General features: G+C 38.8%; 1 protein-coding gene across 2 annotated transcripts in view; it reads left to right on the plus strand.

The window, feature by feature from the left end:
* The first annotated feature begins 813 nt into the window (after positions 1 to 813).
* Positions 814 to 16,884, plus strand: part of LOC115231140 (neo-calmodulin-like) — a 29,262-nt gene continuing 13,191 nt past the window's right edge. The window contains exons 1-2 of one of the 2 annotated variants that reach the window (XM_036499962.1): positions 814 to 821; positions 7,716 to 7,857. In XM_036499962.1, the coding sequence (XP_036355855.1) occupies positions 7,788 to 7,857 (70 nt within the window). In that variant the 5' untranslated portion in view covers positions 814 to 821; positions 7,716 to 7,787. Of the gene's footprint in view, positions 822 to 7,489; positions 7,858 to 16,884 lie in introns of those variants that run through there. The other variant, XM_029801223.2, reaches the window with a different exon arrangement.

The following is a 16,884-nucleotide window of genomic DNA, read 5'->3' on the forward strand; positions in this document are numbered from 1 at the left end:
CTGTATCCACTTGTACATCCATCTTGATGTTTTCCAGCATGGTTATTAGAATTAGTCATTCTTTTGTTTATTTAGCAATATTAGTCATTGGCCATACTTGGCCTTCAGTTTCAAGAGATTTTAGTTTGTAACTATCAAATCACTGTACTTTCTCTACTGTTTATCTTCTTATCAAAGAGGAATGGCAAAGTCAATGGTAACTCTTTATCATATCGCATTTTCTGGCGTACAAGTTGAAGTTTTCATACTAAGGAGTGGCTGTGTGGTAAGTAGCTTGCTTACCAACCACATGGTTCCGGGTCAGTCCACTGCGTGGCATCTTGGCAAGTGTCTTCTGCTATAGCCCGGGCCGACCAATGCCTTGTGAGGGATTTGGTAGACGAAAACTGAAAGAAGCCCGTTCGTATATATGTATATATATGATTCAGAGCGGATCTCAGAATTAACAGCCGAAATCTGCGATGAGGGATCAGTTTCTGACTGAAGAATGAAGGCTTGAATGACTGTTGTCTTTTTGTTCGTCTCTTCGTGTATTCACGTTATTTATTTATAAAGGTCTATTATATATAATTATGTGTGTGGGTGTGGTGTGTGTGTGTGTATATGTCTGTGTGTAGGTTCTGTGTGTGTCTGTGTTTGTCACCCTAGCATTGCTTGACAACCGAGGCTGGTGTGTTTACGTCTCCGTCACTTAGTGGTTCGGCAAAACAGACCGATAGAATAAGTTACTGGGCTTACAGAATAAGTCCGGGGGTCGATTGCTCGACTAAAGGCGGTAATCCAGCATGGCCGCAGTCAAATGACTGAAACAAGTAAAAGAGGTTAAAGAGAAAGAGAAGCCCAAAACAGTAGATTAATTTATAGATCGTGACGACTTTGGAAGTCAAAAAATTCTATATGAAATGCAGCAAGATTTGGAAATGACAGTGACGATGTTTGAATGTTTGCACTATAAGAATACCGAGAAATACGAGCAGTGGGGCTTCTTACTAGGTTTCCGAGATTGCTATCTTTTTTTAAGGCGACGAGAGGTGGTGCAGGAAAGATTGCAGAGGTTGTGGCACCAGAAAGTAGAAGCTGGAAGTCGCAAGTGAATTTATCTTCAATACGGATAGAAAATGTGTGTGTCTGTGTGTTTGTGAAAGAAAGAGAGAGAGAAGAGAATAGAGATAGTGGTATACAGTGTATAGGCGTGCGTAAAGAGGACAGCATAGCAGTGGCCTGGTCCCGGTGGAGTGCTGGGTCCACAACTGATCGAGAGTGATATGCTATGTTTTGTCACGTTGTTTTCATCTAATTGTTTGCTCTCAATGGCTCTTTGCTTTCTATATCCTATCAATTCTATAGCAGTTGCTCTCTTCATAGCTACCCTCTACCCACCGATTGCTGATTATCGCCCCCACCCCTATGTCCTGTTGGTACGGTTTTTTTACGCTGGTAACGAGTTCAGATTCCAAGGCACTGCAGGGATGACAGCAGCCATAGCAGACATATTAATAAATAACAATAAATAACAAAACAACAAAACTATAATAAGGATCAACAAAATAGGGAAGAAGTAGAGTGATTCTTACACAATCCCGGTTTACCGTGGCATTCCAAAGAATCTCTTCAGTTTTTGCTACCAGTCTACAACTGCATAGTCAGTGTAGAATCATGTAGTTGTGCCATTTCCACCACTGTCACATAATGTCTATAAAGAGTAGTGGAGAGGAGCACCTCCCTCTACACTAACTTCCGTCTTCAAGTGGTATTTAAGTTGATGATGGCTTGGCTTGGCTTGGGAGAAACATCTTTCTCCTCCACACGGTTTCCACCACTAGAAATACCAGACAGGGGAAGACTCGACTTTACCAAAAGAAAAATAGTAAGCCGATCTTCATAACTGACTCAGCTGATAGCCGAATCCGTCAGGTATGTTGACGTCAACTCTTTCACTTAAATACACATTGGCACGGATATTGAATGGATATTTAACGGACATTTACGTCACTCACCGCCCACATCTCGGACGGATTCAGTTGCTGATGGCTCCAGTACATCCACGACTGTAGATCTTATCCCTAACAAACTGAGACACTGTTCCTTGCTATGCCAAGGACTGGACCTGAAACATTCCTCGCTGTCTTTTTCGACACCCTAATCATTCGCAGGTCATCACCGTTCATACTCTACTCTATCTCTTTATGAATATATCAGGGTCGAATTTCATCCATTACATTGTTCAACTGACAATGCAATGAAGGTATGTCAGTATTCCTGATACAAAATACCCAACCCCTGTGTGAATGATCCAAGGTCCAGCTCGCTGATCAAAGAGAACATCTTTAAGAAGACGTATTACAAGTCTATTGACCATCCCTGTTTCCCGTCGTCATTGACCAAAAACCTCCGCAAAAACTGCATCCTCTGCGCATGCCTGTACAACAACAGGCATGAAATTCCGAAACCACCCTGTGGGAGTTGTTGGCAGTCGATGGACAATAGTAATGAATGTCAATAAAACAACAACAAATCTGGCTAGAAGCCAATAACCAAAAAACCAACAGACCAACAGTACAACAAGCCAAACATCTTCATTTAATAAACACTATTTATTTATTTGGCCTGTTTAGCTTACTGGGTCGGTTATGGTGGCGGTGGAGTGGTGGCAGAGATAATGTTAGGAGTATTAGTACTGTTGTTACTTATAGGAGTAAGAGCCTTCGTAATGTTAGTAGTACAGGTTAAGGTGCTGAAGGTGGCGTTGTTGTTGTTGTTGTTGTTGTTGGTGGTGGTGGTGGTGGTGGTAGTGTGATAGTACAGATCGTCATCGTTGTGATGAGGGGCCGGGGGTGGTTGTGGTGAAGATGGTGAATGTGGTGATGGTGGCGATTGTAGGGAGCAATGATGGCGACGGTATGGTGCTGCGGTGAGGATGGTGGTGGTGGTGGTGGTGATGGTGGTGGTGATGGTGGTAGTGATAGTGGTGGTAGTGATGGTGGTGGTGGAGATGGTGGTGGTGGTGGTTGCCGTCATCGTTATGATGCAGCGGGGACTGTTGGCTGGTATTAAGAATGGTTGTGGCAGTGATAGTGGTAGCGATGGGTGAGATGGTGGGAGGGGGTGATAGTTGTTGTGATGGTGGTAGTGATTATTATGATGGAGAAGGTGGTGGTGGTGGTGGTGGTGGTGGTGGTTGAGAAGTTAGCAGTGAATATTTAGTACCATGGAAGGGGTGTCTGTACATCTGCTTAGTCAAAGTCTTTGTATGTCTCCATGAGTGGTGGTGGGTGGTGGTGGTGGTGGTGGTGGTGATGGTGGCGGAGGAGGAGAGTGGTACTTATCTATGGACAGATTGCTGATAAAAAGCGCCAAAACTACAAGAAACACAATAACAACATTTAGAAACTCCACCACCACCACTATCATCACTAACAACAACAACAACACAACCCCTATCTCTACTACCGCCAACACCCCACCAACACCACTACCAACACCACAAACATCGCCACCATCATTGCCCCCACCACCACCACCACCACCACCACCGTCGTCGTCAACGCCACTGCTCCGACCATTCACCACTACCACCACTACCGCCATTGCCACCACCACCACCAACAGCAGCAGCATTAGCTTCAGCACCAACAGGCGGGATAGAGTGGAATAGTGGTGTTGGTGGTGGTGTTGGTGGTGGTGGTGGTGGTGGTGGTGGTGGTGAATGCAGTAGGTAGAATGCAACTGTTTTTTTGTTTTTTTTAACTCTTTCGTTTCTTTGAATAAACTTAAGTTTCCGAGTAAGATAGAGCAAACAGATTTACATCCTCTGTTTTAACGTCTTTGCAATATACTTTGTTACATATCTTGTTATATGGTCGCTTAAATAAACTTACAGAAAAAAAAACAAACAGTTTTTTAAAAAAAATTGAAAAGTGAGAGAGCGAGATAACAAATTAAATATAAAAAAATAACGGCAGCCGACATTGGATGTAAAGCTAGCACACTGAATCATTACCAAGACATCGTTTCGTAATTAAAATTCATTTTTTCTTTTCCTTTCTTTTGTTGTTTTTCGTATCTCTTGATAATTTTAAGTCTTGCATTCTTGCTCTTTTATGCCTTTTTCTTTCTTTGTTTTTAGCATTTCCTTTCTACTTGCTTCTACATTTTCCCTCCGTTTTTTTTTTCTCTTATAATCTTTCCTTTTCGCATTTCTGTCACCAATTTCCTGTCTTCTAAAAACTGTCACCGTTTCCACCTTTTCTACCGCCTGCCTCTTCTTCCGAATCATCTCCTGATTCTTCTTACAATTGCTCTTGTTGCCACTGGTGATGTTATTGTCGTCGTCGTCGTAGTAGTTGTTGTTGTTATTGTTGTTGTTGTTGCTCTTCTTCTTCTTCTTCTTCTTCTTCTTCTTCTTCTTCTTCTTCTTCTTCTTCTTCTTCTTCTTCTTCTTCTCTATCATCTTGTCCGCGAACACAAAATTGAAGGAAAAAACAAAAAGGGACGGGATAAAAAAAAAACGTGTTTACGTCACGAAACAGGAAGTAAAACGAGTACAACAACAACAACAACAACAACAACAACAACAAACGTAACAATAATAACAACAAACACAGTAAACACAACAACAAACACAACAACAAGCACAACGAGAAAAACAACAACAACAACAACAACAACAATTCGCGTACCAACGCTGATTTGACGTAAAAATGATTAACACCCAACTCATAAGAACCAAAAGCAGAACAACAATAACACCAACAACAACAACATCAGGAGTGTCGACACTATCGTAAGCAACAACAACAAGAATTAGAGCTTCTATGTGGTTTGCTCAACCGACCAGAAATAACAACCAAATCTCTCCCAATTTGCACTTCACCGTCTTTATCTAGGAAAAGACTTAACATAGTCCGATCTGTGTATAATATATGTTTAAATATGTGTGCGTGTGCATGTCGGCCTCTCTTTCTCCTACCCTCTTCTCTCTCACTCTCTCTCTCTCTCTCTCTCTCTCTCTCTCTCTCGCTCGCTCTGTGTGTGTGTATGCGTGTGTGTGTATGTATATATATATATATATATATATATGTATATATATATATATCTATATACATATATACATTTTTTTTATTCTCTTACTATTTTACATGTTCAGTCATTTGACTGGCGCCCTGCTGGAGCAACACACACACACACGCTCTATATATATTATATATATATATATATATAATATATATATATATATATTATATATATATATATTATTGTATATATATAGTAATGTTTGTGTAAAAGTATGTATGTATGAGAGTAAGATGTGAGTATAAGATGGGTTGGTCATGGCGGGAATGCGTCTGATTATACGTCAAACTGCTGACTCAGGATCGCCCGTATACTAAAGAACAACAACAACAATATGTAGAAACGCCGACGAAGACAGCAACAACATCATCAGCAATACTAATCACTTCCACGTGTTTGTTCGACCAGCTAGAAATAACAGTCAAAATATCCTTCAAAGTAGCCCCTACTGTCTCAAAGAGAACGAAAGATAACTCATGGGTCAATGTAGGCTAAAGCTATTGTTTGAAAAGAAAAACAGTCGGGGTGGTCGTGTTTGGAACGGATGTGTTGGTAGCCGACGTTGGGTTAGTCAACAACAATCACAAGTCACAAGAAAGAAGGTAACTTGAGAATATCACGTAAGAAATACCAGTTCGGGAAATGGACGGAGACTATTTTATTGGATGCTAGAAATAGCAGCAAAATGCCCTCACCAATCCTATCCACCCTGCGTCTACCGTCTGCAGAAAGAAAGAACACATTAGACTAGTGGTCCTTATCCAAGGCTTATATGGTCCTAAAGGATCCATATAAGATTTTATTGTTAAAAATTCATCTGTAATAAATTGGTTATATTTCAACGATAGACAAAATATTTTGATAATTACTTTTAATACATTTCTTAATAATGTTTGATTCTTAAAATATAATAATGGGATTTCTTTAGACATCAAATGGCTATGAGGGTGCATCCGGGTAAAATAGTAATGAAAGGGGACCATAAGCAAAAACTGGCTGAGAGACGATGCTTCAGACAGAAAACGTAATACACACACACATACATACATACATACATACATACATACACACACCACATACATACATACATACATACACACACCACATACATATACATACACAGATACATACATACACGCTCCACAAACACATACACACACATACATACAAACATACATACATACATAAACACACATACATACAACAACATACATACATACATACATTCATGCATACATACATACTTACATACATACATATATACATACACCACACGCACGTACACACACACACACACACCAATAAACACACACATACATACACACACCACACACACATACACACACATACACACACACACACATACCACACACACACACACACACACGCACGCACACACACAGAAGGGATGGTCGCGGCTGAAATGTCTTTGACCATAAGACAGCTCATTCAGGACCGACCTGGTGCTAAACTAACAATAGCAATATCATTACCAATGCAAATTTAAACGAGACAATTCATCCAAGTAAAAGCTACCCGCTCTTTCTTCTTCATTTTCACGACAGACAGACAGACAGACAGAAAGACAAACAGAGAGACAGACAGACAGACAGACGGACGGACGGACGGACGGACGGATTGACGGACGGACGGACGGACAGACGGACAGAAGACAGACTGAAGGATAAACCAAGATGGCTTCTCACTTAACATTTACGATGACAGACGACCGTTGACAAATGCTTTGGATAACTCCAACTTCCAGATTCCATAAGAAGAACTGGAGAAAAATTACCGAATTCTATAAATGGAATCACTTGAAGTTGAAATGAAATTTGTATTCCCTCGCAAAACTTCGGTACAGATCTCTCTCAGAGATTTTTTTTTTCCTGCAAATAGATGTACGCGTGTTGTTTTTACTTTTTAATGAAATCTAAAAATACAAACTTAAACAGAGAATAGCTTACATAAATATATCTATGAGTTGGGCTGTACATAAATATACATTAAGACTTAAACTTAATAAACAACGCACACATACATACATCACACAAACACACGTACATACACTACACACATACACACACACGCGCGCGCACAGAGTTACCTGTTTACCTTTAGTTTCCTCTGTCTACTTCTCTCTTTCTCTTTCTCGCTGTATATATAGCGAGGGGGAAGCGAGAGACAAATAGATAGATATGTATTAAATTTACAACTCCATCAATATACACATCTATAAATAAAAGCGCCACATATACATACACACAAGGCACAACCACACACAGTTTCCTTTCCTGTATGGAAGCCATTGTTGTGAGGTTTCACTGAAGAGTGGAAGAGAAAGAGATAAGAGCGTGCGAGCGAGAGAAGAGAGAGAGAGAGAGAGAGAGAGAAAGAGAGAGAAAGAAAGAATTAAAGAAAATAGAAAGAAGCTCTGTGAAAGACAGACAGACAGACAAACAGACGGGCAGACATATTTTGAGTGGTAGACTGACAGACAGACAGAAAGCTAGTAAGACTTGAAGACCTGTGTGAAACAGAATAGCCGACTGATTGGCTGTCGGAGTTAACTAGTTGCTGGTGCCTTACATACGGACATTACAACAGCCATGAGTCTACAAGATTGTTTCTCCATTGCAGAGTTTAAGGAAGCTTTCTCCTTGTTCGACAAAGATGGCGACGGTACGATCACCACGTCGGAGCTGGGTATCGTCATGCGTTCGCTGGGACAAAACCCAACAGAAGCCGAACTGCAGGACATGATAAACGAAGTGGACGCTGATGGTAAGTTGTCTTTCATACTTCTCTCTCTCTCTCTCTCTCTCTCTCTCTCTCTCTCTCTCTCTCTCTCTCTCTCTCCTCTCTCTCTCTCTCTCTCTCTCTCTCTCTCTCTGGATTTTGATATTATTTGGTTATCAAATTTCTTCACTTACTTTCTCTTTACACACCACCAAACCGATGTATACATATACATACATTCACGCTTGCATGCATACATACATACATACATACATACATACATACATACATACATACATACATACATACATACATGCATGCATGCAGGCATACATACATACATACATACATACTACATACATACATATATAAATACATACAAACATACATACATACATGCATACATACATACATACAAACATACATACATACATACATACATTATACATACATGCATACATACATACATACATACATACATACATACATGCATACATACAGACATACATACATACATACATACTTACATACATGCATACATACATACATACATACATACATACATACATACTTACATACATGCATACATACATACATACATACATACATACATACATACATACATACATACATACATACATACATGCATGCATATATGCGTGTGTATGTATATGTGTGTATCTATGTATGTATGTATGTATGCTTGTAGATATGACTGTGTGTATACTACTAAAGCATATATGTGTACGCAAATATTTATTCAGCTGTTGGTTACTGTGAATATGGGTGCATTTATAAATGTATACAGATTAAAATGTGTGAGTGTGCGTGTGTGTGTATCTGAATGTGTGTGTATACATGCGCGTGTGTGTATATTTTTTGTATTTTTGTATATGTATATGTATGTATATATAAATATATATATATATATATATATATCTATATATATATATATTATATATATATATATATAGATATATATATATATATATGTATGTATGTATGTATGTATGTATATAATCAAAATAAGCAACAAGTCTATCCAAGGTAGAGTAGTACAATTGTTTCATGCCACTTCATTTTATTAAACACTATAAGTATTACATCAATTTTAAAATGCCGAGCAATCTTCAGCCACTTATAGAATTTTCCAATCAAAAGGACAATGCACATTCTTATCCCTATTTCATTTGCCAACGTTATAAAGAGGGTAGATATATCATGGCACCTTGGGCAAGTGCCTTCTACTATACCCTCGGGCCGACCAAAGCCTTGTGAGTGGATTTGGTAGACAGAAATTGAAAGAAGCCCGTCGTATATATATATATATATGTATATATATATGTGTGTGTGTTTGTGTGTCTGTAGTTGTCCCCCCAACATCGCTTGACAACCGATGCTGGTGTGTTTACGTCCCCGTAACTTAGCGGTTCGGCAAAAGAGACCATTAGAATAAGTACTAGGCTTACAAAGAATAAGTCCTGGGGTCGATTTACTCGACTAAAGGCGGTGCTCCAGCATGGCCGCAGTCAAATGACTGAAACAAGTAATATATATATATATATATATATATATATATTGGGATTGTACGTGTTAGACAAGTGATTTGATCTGAGGCTGTGTTGGGACTAAACCAGTTACTGAACGTAAGACACAAAAGTTAAAACTATTAAAATTATCGAGAGTCAACAGAAAAGGTTGCAAGAAGCAACGAACATTTTAGAAAAATAAATAAGCAAATGAGGGAAAATTTCACCGGTGCGTGTGTTAAATTATAAGACACTAAAAGAGAATGACTCTCCCCAAACACAACAGAATATTAACGTTAGTTAACTATTTATTATTCAGAGACGTCAAAAAGTGGTGGAGTGGTTGAGTGGTTGGCACGCCAGACAAAATGTTTACCGGCGTTTCTTCTGAGTTTAAAGTTCGGAGTTCAGATTACGCCGATGTCGAATTTGGCTTACATCTTTTCGGGATCGGAAAATAAGTACCAGTCGAGTACTGGACGGATTTCGATGAAATCGACTGAATCCCCCTTACCCCAAAATTTCAGGTCTTCTGCTTTCATATAAGAAAAAGGATTACGTAAACGTTAATACCTTTGTGTTTTTGAATGACTTAAAAGTTCTTTCCACTTTGCAATTCATACACACACACATGTACACACATACATACATACATATAAATATATTATATATATATATTATATATATATATATATATATATATATATATAATATATATATATATATATAAAGTTAATCCAAACATGAAAACACAAAGAGAAGATACAACAACGCGAGGACGTGGAACAAATATAGTATTATTGGACGCTCAGGAAGGAAGAGAAGAGGAGGGTTTTATGTTTCGAGCGGAGTTCTTCGTCAGAAACATAGGAAAAAGAAAGATCCTGAGAAGGGAAGACGGAGGAAAAAAAATCGCCAACGTTACACACGCAGTCACATACATACATACATACATACATACATACATACATACATACATACATATATATATATATATATATATATATATATATATATTTGGATGACCGATAAATTTACAGACCTTTCACCACAAAATCAAAATGACATAGGTCATAGCCCCAAATAATTTGTCATTTGTATGAACATTTGTTGAGCACTTTGGTGGAAAAAATACCCTCTCTAAGACCAGTTGTGGCGTACCTTATGGAGTACGAATGACTTCCGATGTCCGAGTTCAGTCCATTCGTTCCTCTATTCGAAGCAGAAGATTCAGTCCTTTGCTGTTGTGATTTCCACCCTTTTTTCTTTCCTGTTGTTGTTTTCTTTCGTCTTTCACTGTGGTTTATTTTATAAGGTCTGGAGGGCATTGTTGGAGAGTTAAAGGGAAATGTGAAACTTAGAGTTGTGAGATTGTGGAACCTCAAATAAGAATTTTTAAAAATGAATGAATGAATTCAGCTTGAACTTAGATCCTCTCTCTTGTTTTGTATATATAAATATATTCGACGCGCTTCTTTCAGTTTTCGTCTACCAAAGCCACTCACAAGGCATTGGTCGTTCCGAGGCTATAGTAGAAGACACTTGCCCAAGGTGACACGCAGTGGGTCTGAACCCAGAACCATGTGGTTGAGAAGCGAGCTTCTTACCACGCACCCACACCTGTATGTGGAGATGGTAAAAAAAAAGTCATGCCGACTCGCAAGGGCCGGCTTCCTCGTTACCATGGCGTATATATTCCGCACCTGAACGTATTTCTCTTTTGACTTTCACGTGTAAGAGTCCACACACACCTACACACACACGCACGCATATGCATGTGTGTATGTGTGTGTGTGTGTGTGTGTGTGTGTAGACGCAGGCGTGGCTGTGTAGCAAGAAGCGTGGCTGTGTGGTAAGATTGTGGTTTCGATTGCTGAACCAGTCGAGATGTTCTGTTCTTGAGAGAAACACTTGGTTTTACGTTGCTTCCGCCCACTCGGCTGGCAAAAATAAGTAGCCCTCGGTCAGGTGCCGAATATATACGCCATGGTAACCGGGAAGCCGGCCCTTGCGAGTGACTTTTTTTACCATCTCCACATACAGGTGTGGCTGCGTGGTAAGAAGCTCGCTTCCCAACAACATGGTTCCGAGTTCAGTCCCACACTGCGTGTCACCTTTAGCAAGTGTCTTCTACTATAGCCTCGGAACGACCAATGCCTTGTGAGTGGCTTTGGTAGACGGAAACTGAAGAAGCCCGTCGAATATATATATATATATATATATATATATATTATATATATATATATATAATATATACATATATACAAAACAAAGAGAGGATGGAGACAAGATAAATAAAAGTTTATTATCATTGACAAGACCAGACTGTTTCAATTGTACCTTGATCGTGTGTGTGTGTGTGTGTGTGTGTGTGTGAGAGTGTGAATGTGTGTGTGTGTGTGTGTTGTGTGTGTCTGTTTGTCTGCTTGTCTGTTTGTCTGCCTGTCTGTCTGTCTGTGTGTCTGTATTTGTTATCCCCATCACTGCTTGACAACTGGTGCTAGTGTGCTTACGTCCCTGTAACTTAGCGGATAGGATAGGCAAAAGAGGCCGACAGAATAAGTACTTGGGTGAGGTCGATTTGCTCGACTAAAATCTTTCAAGGCGGTGCTCCAACATGGCCGCAGTCAGATGACTGAAACAAACAAAAGAACAAAAGAATTCCGAGCGGGTCCTACTATAAGCGCGTGACCCACCTCTTCAAAAAAAATGAGGGCCCCAAACTACAAAATGTGCCTCAAGGCAACATTTTGCTCGCTGTAGAAGCTGCTTAGATTGTTTTCTGTCCAATACCGAACATTTTCCTTATTGACGAATGCAGACAGATGGCAGTGTATATATTTTTCTTTCTTTCTTCTTTTTCTTTCTTTCTTTCTTTTTTTTTTTGCTGTGAGGAGAACAGCATTGGCGGAAAGATTGTGAATGATATCCTCACAGTATACCATGTGGTATTCCTGAACCACCGTCATTCTGCGTCGATGGAACTTGAGATCGCTGTATAAAATTTTCCTGGGGGTTTGATCTGACAATCCTAAACCATAACTATATTTCTGGGTTGTACGTATAACCCTTTAGAATTTAAACTGGACATATCCGGACCAAATGTTCTACCTGTCTTATGTTCAGAGCAACCAGATCTGGCCTCTCACACCCCGACCCTTAACTGTCATTCTAAAAATAAAACAATCCCATTGTCGAAATTTCGAAGCTGTGGTATTAATGCATGATTAATTGAAAACAATGAGAATAAATTATGAATATTAGGCGCAGGAGTGGCTGTGTGATAAGAGGCTTGCTTACCAGTCACATGGTTCCGAGTTCGGTCCCACTGCGTGGCACCTTGAGCAGGTGTCTTCTATTATAACCTCGGGCCGACCAAAGCCTTGTGAGATGATTTGGTAGGCGGAAACTGAAAGAAGCCGATCGTATATATATATGTGTGTGTGTGTGTGTCTGTGTGTGCGTGTGTGTGTGTGGAGGTGCAAGTGTGTGTGTGTGTGTGTATATGTGGAGGCGCAATGGTCCAGTGGTTAGGGCAGCGGACTCGCGGTCGTAGGATCAGGGTTTCGATTCCCAGACCGGGCACTGTGAGTGTTTATTGAGCGAAAACACTCAAAGTTCCACGAGGCTCTAGCAAGGGATGGTGGCGAACCCTGCTGTACTCTTTCACCACAACTTTCTCTCACTCTTTCTTTCTGTTTCTGTTGTACCTGTATTTCAAAGAGGCCAGCTCTGTCACACTCTATGTCACGCTGAATCTACCCGAGAACTACGTTAAGGGTACACGTGTCTATGGAGTACTCAGCCACTTGCACGTTAATTTCACGAGCAGGCTGTTTCGTTGATCGGATCAGCTGGAGCACTCTTCGTCGCTACCGACGGAATTCCAGTTTATGTCTTCCATTTTATACTCTTCTTAGAATGAATGTGTATGTGTGTGTGTGTGTGCGTTTGTGTATATAGGTGACAGTGTGTCTGTGTCCTCGCAAGTGTAGTTATGAGTAATTGTATATTTATATGTGTTTGTGTATGTATGTGTATTTCGACGAACTTCTTTCAGTTTCCGTTTACCAAATCCACTCACAAGGCTTTGGTAGACTCGAGGCTATTTTAGAAGGCATTAGCTCAAGTTGCCACGCAGTGGGACTGAACCCGGAACCTGGGAAACAAACTTTTTACTACACAGCCACACCCGAGCCTATTATTCTGAAATCTTGAAACATAGTTACCACCTCTAGGAGTCACTCAAAGAACAACCATTTGTGTTAAAAGGAATTCTATTTTTAAAAGAAAAAAATAGATATAATGATAGAAACCCTGGGAAATACCATCGACGGTTTAGAACTCGCTATCTGCGAGTCAGTAACGTGATGTGTTACCCAATAGTTCAGTTCCTCTCAAATACATGCTCTAATGGCGTTGCCTCATTGCTAAATGAATCCTAGGAGTATGTTCAGATATGATTAGTGTTGTATGTGGTATTATTTCTAATATATATTTCTTTATTGCCCACAGAGGGCTAAACATAGAGGAGTCAAACAAGGACAGACAAAAGGATTAAGTCGATTACATCGGCCCCAGTGCGTAACCGGTACTTTTTAATCGACCCCCGAGCGTAACTGGTACTTATTTAATCGACCCTTTCAATGTCGATTAAATAAGTACCAGTTACGCACTGGGGTCGATATAATCGACTTAATCCGTCTGTCTGTCCTTGTTTGTCCCCTCTGTGTTTAGCTCTTTGTAGGTAGTAAAGAAATAGGTATTTCGTCTGCCGTTACGTTCTGAGTTCAAATTCCGCCGAGGTCGACTTTGCCTTTCATCCTCTCGGGGTGGATGAAATAAGTACCAGTGAAGCACTAGGGTCGATATAATCGACTAGCCCCACCCCACAATTTCAGGCCTTGTGCCTATAATACATAAGATTATTAAACTAGTGTTTGGAACATACATTAATATAAACTTTTCATTAAGTTTTCATTAAGATCCTTTAAGACATGAAGTTTATATCTTAGCACCAGTTGGGTGGTTATGTGGAAAAAATTGACTCCGAGAAAAATTGATGCCGAAAAAAATTAATGCCGTAAAAAATTGATGCCGAAATATTTAATACCGAAAAAGTTTGTGTCGAAATGACAAATATGGTGAAAAAAATCTAGAAGGTAAATAAAATGATTGGGACATTTCTTTTAGAGTATACTTCCCCTCATTCGATTATTTTTGAAAATAACGAAGAATTTCGTAAAACACCTTTGTGAGCTAGTGTCAAGGCAGCGAGTCGGCAGAAAATATCCTGGAATTGATTTATTCGACTAAAAGGCGGTGCCCCAGCATGGCCGCAGTCAAATGACTAAAATAATTAAAACAGTAAAAGAGTATGTATATATGTTATATATGTTATATATATATATATATATGTATATATATATATGTATGTATGTATGTATGTATGTATGTATGTATGTATGTATGTATGTATGTAAGTATGTGTGTTCATGCATGTATGTTATATATGTATGTATATTATAAACTTACTTGGAAATGGATGCGTGGCGTTCAATTAAATAATAATAATAATAATAATAATAATAATAATAATAATAATAATAATAATAATAATAATAATAACAACAACAACAATAACAACATATATATATATATATATATATATATTACGGAGATATACTTGCATAACAAGTGACCTGATCTGAGACTGTGTGCTGAAACGAAACCAAATGCAGCGTGGAAAGTGTTTATAAGCCATTTAAAAACACACAAAAACCGTTAGATTCGCTTCAACGTTTAAATTTAATTTGCCAAAATATTTTCGTCGCTGTAAGAAAATATTTGGGCAAATTAAATTTAAATGTTGAAGGGAATCTAACGGATTTTGTGTGTTTTTAAATGGCTTGTAAACACCTTCCATGCTGCAATTGTATACCAGCCCTCTTCCACACGCACATACATGCTCTCTTATACACGCGCACCTTCGTTTTGGGATCACTACTACTTTTTTATCTTCCCTTCTTCCTAGCTCTCCTGTGTGACCCCTCTGTCCGGCATTCGCCATGATAGATCGCTAGCTACTACACATTCCTTATTTTCTCTCCTTGTTTCTTTCCGTGTTCCTTTCTGTGGAAGAGCGTAGGCTCGAAACGTTAAAGACTTTTTCACTTCCCGAACGTTAAAAACTAATACATCTATTTGCTGTCTACACCACCTGTCTTCGTCCGGCGAAATGTAAGTCATTCTATATAGAATGTAATTCATTCTATATAAGAAATGAAACCTCGAGCTTTAAACCACTTTGATGAGGGCCATGCATGAAACTCTCACCCCTTAAGCTACATTTGTAACTGCCTGCTGATTAAGAAAACAAAAGTTATACATACATATATATGCAAACACATACACACACAACCGTGTGTATATATATACATAGTATAATTTGTTTATATATATGTGTGTGTGTGTGTGTGGTGTGTATAAATGTGTGTGGGAGTGTGTTTTATGTATGTAATAGATATATACATACGCATAAAAGGTATAAAAGTATATATTGTATGTTGTTATTACTTTCGTTTTTGTTGTTGTTGTTGTTTGTTTATTGTTGTTATCTATCTCACATTTTTCTCTATCATCCAATCATTTACTCTCTCACCATCGGCAAAACATTCGTTAGATAAAAAAACAACAACAGCAACAACAACAACAACGTCAATAATCTCAATAACAATATTAACAGCAACAACAACATCAGCAGCAGCAGTAACAGATGCAATTACATTAGTAACAATGATAAGTGCAACTACAACTCTAGCAGCACCAATACCACCACCGCTTACTACTAACAACGGCATCATCAGTGATAAGAGCAATAGTAATAACATAATCAACAAAAGCAACAACAACAGCTACACCATCAGTAAACAAACAACGTTAATAACAGCACCGCCACCATCACATCAACGAGTACAACAACAGGAGAACCACCACTACTATCCCCACCACCAATAATAACAACAGTAGCAACATCATCATCAACAAATGCGGCAGCCAGTTATTAGCAACAATTAGATTTTTACCAAGTTTTAAATGACTGAGCGAAGAAGAAAACTAAATTTGTTTTCTTCACATTTCTAAACAGTCTAAAGTTATTTTCTTTTAACTCTCTTCTTTCCTTCCTAACTCTCATTCTCTACTTCCTTCTTCTCTTTTATTCCTTCCTTCTTTCTTTCTCTCCACTAAAGATATTAAGAAAAATATTTTCTCTTTCCAGTTTATTATTTATTTTTCAAAACCAAAAAATTCTTCGTTCGTTTTACGTCTTTTTTTCCGTTTTTTTTCCTTCTTAATTTTCTTTTAATTTTCTTTTAATGGCTAACACAGAGAAGGAAGGGTAGCACCCGTGATAACACCCCTCACCTAATCTTCACTTTTTCTTCTTTCTTTCTTTTTTTACTTCGCTTTGCTTTTCCAATTACATTTTCTCATTGGCCGAGAGAATACAAAGGAAGTCAGTATTAACACATATCTCTACTGT

The sequence above is a fragment of the Octopus sinensis genome, unplaced genomic scaffold (genome assembly GCF_006345805.1).
Source record: "Octopus sinensis unplaced genomic scaffold, ASM634580v1 Contig17539, whole genome shotgun sequence".
In the NCBI taxonomy this organism is placed as follows: domain Eukaryota; kingdom Metazoa; phylum Mollusca; class Cephalopoda; order Octopoda; family Octopodidae; genus Octopus; species Octopus sinensis.